The 7,121-nt window shown below is 51.7% G+C and overlaps 1 protein-coding gene across 1 annotated transcript; it reads right to left on the reverse strand.

Moving 5' to 3' along the window:
* Positions 1–3,058: 3,058 nt before the first annotated feature.
* Positions 3,059–6,383, reverse strand: UQCR11 (ubiquinol-cytochrome c reductase, complex III subunit XI). The gene is made up of 3 exons (XM_083810895.1): positions 6,319–6,383; positions 4,766–4,900; positions 3,059–3,323 (listed from the first exon to the last, which is right to left on the reverse strand). Exons 1-2 carry the CDS (start codon positions 6,366–6,368, stop codon positions 4,780–4,782), a joined length of 171 nt encoding a protein of 56 aa, XP_083667021.1. The 5' UTR covers positions 6,369–6,383; the 3' UTR covers positions 3,059–3,323; positions 4,766–4,779.
* Positions 6,384–7,121: the final 738 nt, after the last annotated feature.

Raw genomic sequence — 7,121 nt, forward strand, 5'->3', positions numbered from 1 at the left:
GGCACTTTTTAAGAACAAACTGGACAAACTGGAAAAGCTTGGGAGTGGATCCTGCTGTGGGGTGGGGATGGAGAAGCTGACCTGTTAAGTGTCCACTGAACCTCAAGCAGAGGGTAACAGTAGTTAGGAAACTGGTTTTCACTGACAGGCAACAGGCTGCAAAAAAAGATGTTTACTGTAAGAGTACATGGAAATTTGGGTAGGAGCTCTTGAGCCCAATGAAAAATGTTCCTGTGTTCCTTTGGGAATGCTGCTGAGGTACAGAGGGTGAGGTACTTGCAGACACTGATACCAGCTGGGTGTACTCGGGTGCCAGGCAGCCTGCGTTGCTCCAGGACTAGCAGATAATCCGAAATCACCAAAATCAGCTGCTGCCAGACATAGAAGCTAGCACAGGATGTCCAGACAGAAAAACCTCTTCCATTGAGCTCCGCGGGTAGCTCTCCCTTCTGCTCTGCAGCGGAGCATCCCAGCCCCAACAGAGCTTATTTCAGAGCAGGATTCGCCAGGGAGCAGCCAGCCCACGAGAGGCTCCCTCAGAGGGAGCTGAGGTTGATCTGGAGGCTGCAGCAGCCAGGAGAGCGGCAAGGTCTCTAGAGCTGAATACAACAGACTGGATGGGGCTGGGGTGGTCGCGATAACAGCTCCATGTTCCCCCTCCACCTACCGACACCCTTCACGAGGAAAGCGAAGTGTCCGGACCAAACATTCAAAAGAACCATTCAAAAACCATTCAACCATTCAAAAAAAAAAAAAAAGGCATACTGGAACACAAGTCTTGCTGTTTTTAGAGCTTGTTTTTAAGCTGTGTAGCTGACACCAAGCTGAAGGCGCTTTTTGATTTCTGTAAACGCTCAGCCCCGTGGCTGAGCCACTGCTGTGCCCTCTAGTGGATCTCTCCGGCTGCAAAAGGGAAGCTTTTCCTCCTCCGTCAGCTCCTGGTCTTTAACTAATTTGTTCATATAACGCATGTGATGTTTTGTTAGCTCATTCTGAAAAAAATAATTAACTATTAGAAAAGAGATAACGCTAGGATAGTAAAAACTAGAAAGATCACCCTGGCACCTGGAGAGTAATTACTCAGATTTTAACAGAAATTTGCCCAAGAATGCAAAGCCATTTCTAATGGCGTATTTCTGAAGAATGCTTGCTCTTGTGGAAGAAATACTAGAAATTAAATTAGTTATAGGCTAATCTTAGGGTTAATTAGAGACAAAAACATCATTTGAAATGCAGCAGAAAACACAAGCAGCTGAACAATCGCCAAAGGGTAAACAAATCCAAAGTCCATATATTCCTGACAGTGCCTGCCTGCACAGGCAGCTGGTGTTTGGAATATGTTTTTGAAGTATTTTCTGATCCAATCTGCTGTGCACAGCGCTATCACTGGGTCCTTGCTAACAACCCTCACTCTGTGAGGGTTGTTAGCAAGCCGCAGGCTGCGAACACGGGAAGACCACGGTCCTCCACAGAGCAGGCAACAGAGGCAGGTCCTGGGTCTGAGGCCTCCTGGAGAATTCTCTGAGCAGTGGGAGCAGAGGCTCAGCCACCCGCAGGAGCACGCCAAAACTAGGTCATTTCTGAAGTCAGCAGCAGCGCGTTATGCCTGTCCTGTCTAGACATGTTGAACAGGTAAGGGAGAGCACAGCCTAACTGTTCAAATCTGATCTTACGATCTTGATGGCATGCGAACGTAGGCTAGCACAATGCCCACTTTCAAGGCATGCCTCAGATGAAGATGGGTCGATGGCCGTGTGCATCCTCAGGGCTGTTGTCGTCAGCATTTCCAGGCACAGGGGCTTTAGCCCTCAGTCCAGGAGCGCTGCTGCAGCTGGCGAGGGGACAGACTGCAGAAATAACACAATTAGCCCATCACGCTTCTGTACTGCCCGACTGGAGTGAGTTTTGCATAGGGAAATAATTTGTTTTCCCCACACAACTCATTATCGATGATGCTGCATTAATGCTGAAGCAGTTATTGTTATGTAGTTCAAGCGTCCTGCCAGATTTTACAAGTTTTCCGCAGAAACATCACTGAGGAGCCTTCAACCCTGAGTGTAACACCCAAGCAGCACAGCTACTGCAACTGAGATAAAGTTTTCCCTAAAGAGATTCAAGCATTAATGAAATGCCAAAAATTCTAACTAGATGGAATTTGGCACCGAACAGAGAGAGAACAGCGATCCTGTTATCACACAGACACATTTGCTTGCAAATTTTGGCCTTTGGGGAAAAGGGCTGAACTTCCCCCCGGGTCTGAGTTGTCTGCTGTGGCTTCGTGGCTGAGACTATGTCGAGACCAATCCCAATGCTTCATCTAACAGCTAAAGACTTTTTCATGTAAAGTGCTCTGCAGTGGGCTGTTACGTCCCTAATTTGTATTTTGATAGATACACCTAAGAAATACAGATGTATATTATTTTCCTACTCAACACCCACATTAAAAAAGTAACCCTGAAGCTCTCTAAGCCACTGGGTTTCATCCTTGTGTACCGAAAACCTTCCAGGGTTTGCAGACTACCTTCCCTGAGCCCCTAGACAAGAAAAGCCAGCCTATTTTTAGCTAGCAGAAAAAGCTAGCCTATTTTTAGACAGGCATACGGCTTTAAATAGGTGTTGACCTCTTAACCTATCTGTTTGAATGCAGAAGTTGATGTTAAAAACAAACAAAGCCTTGCACTAAATGCTGGCAATCTGTGCTACCGCGGAACTCTGCAGCACTGGCTATGAAAAGTTAACTGGAGGCAAGAGCCCACGGACGCGGCTGAGCTAGGAAGGACCAGCTTACAATCAACACGTCACGAAGAATAGTTCAAAGACCACAGCAGCATTAAAAGTGACGAGCAACAACTACCCCGGGACAAACCAAAGGCTCAGTAAGCCCAGCCCTACCAGCAGGCACTTGTTGGTGCCTGAGGAAACTGCGCAGGAAACGAGGCGAACACGTGGCACACCCTCCTTAGGACATGCATTCAGACGAGCTGAAGACACAACACAGAACCAGAACAGGGATCCAGTTTAAAGAACACAGGCAAAGAAGATAACAGCACCACCAAAACATCATTCACTTGGTTTATTTTGTACATCAGCTTTACAAATTACTTGCATTACGCCAAGACCAGCTGTGGAAGTGATGAGAAGAGCACTAGGCAGGCTGGTACGTGAAGTAAAACCCGGTCACAACCAAGTGGCCACAGCTGCTCACGGCAGAGAGCGGGACGTGGCAGCCCGTTGCAGAATCTGTACCAGGCATTTCAAGTTCACCTCAAAGCAGGTCTCAGCGGACGGATGGCTCCAAAACACTCAATCCAGCGATAAATTTCCTACAATAAACACAAAGCAGTCATTAAGCAGCGCTTCCTGCAACGTGCTGCAGCAGTCAGCACTACGGAGAGATTTCAAAACCCTCCGGTATTCACACAAGACGTTTCTGTTACAGATACACCAACACCAGAAGGCTTTTAAGTCTCTTTGGAAGGAACCGTAGGCCACCACAGAAACATCCTCTTTCTCTACAGCACTGAGCGTTTTCCAGACGATTTGTGCACACTGACACATCAGCGCTCTTATGTGAAGACAGAGAACGTAAGCTGTGGGCTCAGGAAGGCATCCACGTACCTACTACTGACCAGGACAGTTTTTACATAAAGAAAGCCCCTTCTGCTTAATTTAATCGTTCCTACATCACCTGAGAGCTTTTCCGCTGACTTCTCCACAAACTTCCACAGTCACCTGAGATACTACAAGCACAGCTGAGTCTCATGAAAAATTTCTTTCATCCTTTGGTTACGCTGAGGAATAAATAACCTGTTTGATGCACACTTTGAAAACAGGGAAGACACGGTAAAACATTTAAAATCCAACAGGTACCTCTGCAAAAAGCCTTACGGAAGCACTGATGTTCTTTCCTGTGACTGGTTTCTCTATGAAGTTGTGTAGCTTGAAGGCAAGCCCCTTACTTTCATCTACCAACGTTTATACGTAAGTTATTCTGAGAAGCAGCAGCAAATATGGAGGGGCATACAGCTTCCTGTCGGCCTCTTCCTGTCAGCATCCTTTAATGTAAGGCAAAGTCTTCATAATTCTTATATCTGCAGCAAGGAATGAACTAGTTCTAAGCCTGCTTACTACATGTGCGTGTATTCAGAGGCCCAACAGCAGGTACTGTAATTGCTGCTCTAGCTTTATGGATGGCCAGTCTTACAAAAACCTCAAAACTTACAAGAACTTACAAAAAGAACAGTGTGTTTCATATGCAATTAGAAAGGGAGAGGAAAAAACACCTCGAGAAAGCCAATTTTCAGATGAATTTTTTGTATATAGTAACCAGCACAGAACGCCTAGCTTATTTTTAGTAACTCCATGGAACAGAAAGGCATCCGAATTTGCCTGACAACAAAACCAGTCTTGAGCTTGAAGCCATTCTAGCTAAGATTAGAAGCAAGTGGCTCCCTTAGAAGTTCCAAATTACCACAAAAGACTTTATTTGGCTTCTCAAGAATCTCGGTGAACTGTGAAAAATCCACTGCTTACCAAATAATCACTTGAGAATAAGACTCTTATTAATATTTCATCCTTTGGCACTCTGAGAAGCCCTGCCCATAGAACAAAACAAGACAAAGCAATAAGCACTGAATAATACCAGATTAAGCAGCGCTGTTTTGGACCAACAATTTGGCCGTGCCCCGGAGAAACGAGGCACGCCAACTGCCACATCCACACACCTCTACCACTTAAAGCTACCAGGTGCACAAAGCAAACTCACCGTTAGAGGGAAGCTTAGTCTTCATTTTTATACTTGCCACCGATGTAGGGCACATACTGAAGGACGAGCTTCCAGTCTGTGATCCATATTACGCCAGCACCAGCTACACCACCCCACGTGACGAGGGTGGGAGTCCTAAAGAAGAGAGGCAGACGCACACGGGTAAACAACCAATCCTCCACGGTCAGAGGGCTGGCAGACGCTCACCCCAAGGTACCTGGGAAATTCATTTCAATCAAGAAAGCAGCTTGGCAGAAACTTGGAGAGAACCCCATGCACAAAGGAGCTGGTTTCCAAGATAACCAAGATGTTTTTACAGGAAAGGGTTGATAAGCTTTTATTTAAGAGGGGTGCTACTAAGCTTAGAAAAGACATACAGCTTGGTTTATTATTCTAACTGTACGGCTCGTGTCCCCTTTATTCTTGCCTGTGGCTACCTCATCCTTCCTCACCATGAACTGACAACCTCAGGTGCTGCAGCAGGCACCTCTGAAACGCTCTGAGGACAGCCAGGACAACACGGAGGCCAAATGCCCAGCTGTCAAACCATGGTGGGATAAAATCTAACCCCAACAGCCACCTCTCACTGCTGCAACCCCAGCTGTGGACCCCCACTGCACCAACAGAGAACCACGGAGAGGTTTGGGTTGGAAGGGACCTCAAAGCCCACCCCGTCCCACCCCTGCCATGGGCACGACCCCTCCAGCAGCCCAGGCTGCCCCCAGCCCCATCCAGCCTGGCCTTGGGCACTGCCAGGGATGGGGCACCCACAGCTCCTCGGGGCAGCCTCAGCCAGGGCCTCACCGCCCTCAGGGGGAAGAATTTCTTCCTGACAGCTCATCTAAACCTACCCTCTATTAGTTTAAAGCCATTACTGCTTGTTCTGTCACTGTCCCCCTGACAAAGAGTCCCTCCCAGCTTTCCTGCAGCCCGTCCAGGCACACAGCCCGCTGTCAGGTCTCCCCAGAGCCTTCTCTCTCCCTGAACACCCCCAGCCCCCCCTCAGGGCTCCCCCGGCTCCTGCAGCAGCCCCCAGCAGGGCTGGGGCGCCCCAAAGCTCCCTGAGGGGAGCAGAACAGGGCCCAGAGGGGGAGCTGAGGGCTGGCTGCAGCCTCCCAGGACCCAATAACCCCCCCCCCCCGGACCCCATAACACCCCCCCCAGGATCCCATAACCCGCCCCCCTGGACCCCATAATCGCCCCCCCCCCCAGGACCCCATAACTCCCTCAGGACCCCATAACCCTCCCCCCAGGCCACCATAACCCCCTCAGGATCCCATAACCCCTCCCCCCCGGACCCCATAACCACCCCCCCCCCCTCCGGACCCCATAACCCCCTCAGGACCCCATAACCCCCCCTCCAGGGCCCCGTAACCGCCCCCCAGGACCCCGTAACTGCCCCCCAGGACCCCATAACCGCCCCCCAGGACCCCGTAACCGCCCCCCAGGACCCCGTAACCGCCCCCCAGGACCCCGTAACCGCCCCCCAGGACCCCGTAACCCCCCCCCGGACCCCGTAAACCCCCTCTCCCAGGACCCCCCCCGCCCCTCACCAGTTCTGCAGCAGCTGGGCGTAGCGCGGCCCCAGCACCCTGCTCAACATGGCGCCGCCTCAAAGTCACCCCCGCCCCGCGCATGCGCCGCCGCCCCGCGCCGCGCAGAGGAAGGCCCCCGGCCCGCCGCCAGGGGCTGCCCGCGGCGCTGCCTGAGCGCGGCCGTGTTGTCATGGCAACGGGTCTCCGTGCCTATGGGGGGGGCGGGGGCTCTGAGGGGACAGGGCCTGGCAGGGACACGGGGGGCATTGCCCTGTCCCCACAGCATGACAGGGTCACAGGGGATAGAACCATAAATCACCGAATCATTAGGGTTGGAAAAGACCTCCGAGATCACCTGGTCCAACCGTCCCCCTCCCACCACTGTCACCCACCGAACCCTGTCCCCAAGCACCACGTCCAGCCTCTCCTCGAACACCCCCAGGGGTGGAGATGCCACCACCTCCCTGGGCAACCCGTTGGGAGGGACTGGCCCTGTCCCCACAGCAGGACAGGGACACGGGACGGTTAGGCATTGTCCCCACACCAGGACAAGGACACAGGATGATTGGCCCCCACACCAGGACAGGGACACAGGATGGTTGGCCCTGTCCCCTCACCAGGACAGGGAGGTGAGCCCTGAGGATCTGGCCCAGTCCCCACACAGGGCAAGGGACACAAGCCCTCAGGGCACGCCCCCGTGCCTACAACGGAGAGCCCTGCGGGGGCTGGCCCTGTCACCACAAGGAAGAGGGGTCACAAGCCCTGAGGGTTCTGCCCCTATACAAGGGCAGAGATATGGGGTGAGCCCCCTGTCCTCATGC

This window comes from Anser anser (genome assembly GCF_964211835.1).
Source record: "Anser anser genome assembly, chromosome: 25".
Taxonomy (NCBI): Eukaryota; Metazoa; Chordata; class Aves; order Anseriformes; family Anatidae; genus Anser; species Anser anser.

Excerpts from the sequence above, each read along its gene's own strand:
- UQCR11 (XM_083810895.1), bottom strand. The coding sequence starts at position 6,368 with ATGTTGAGCAGGGTGCTGGGGCCGCGCTACGCCCAGCTGCTGCAGAAC. Across the intron at positions 4,901-6,318 it reads GCCCAGCTGCTGCAGAACTG|GACTCCCACCCTCGTCACGT; the intron begins GTGAGGGGCGGG and ends TCTCTTCTTTAG.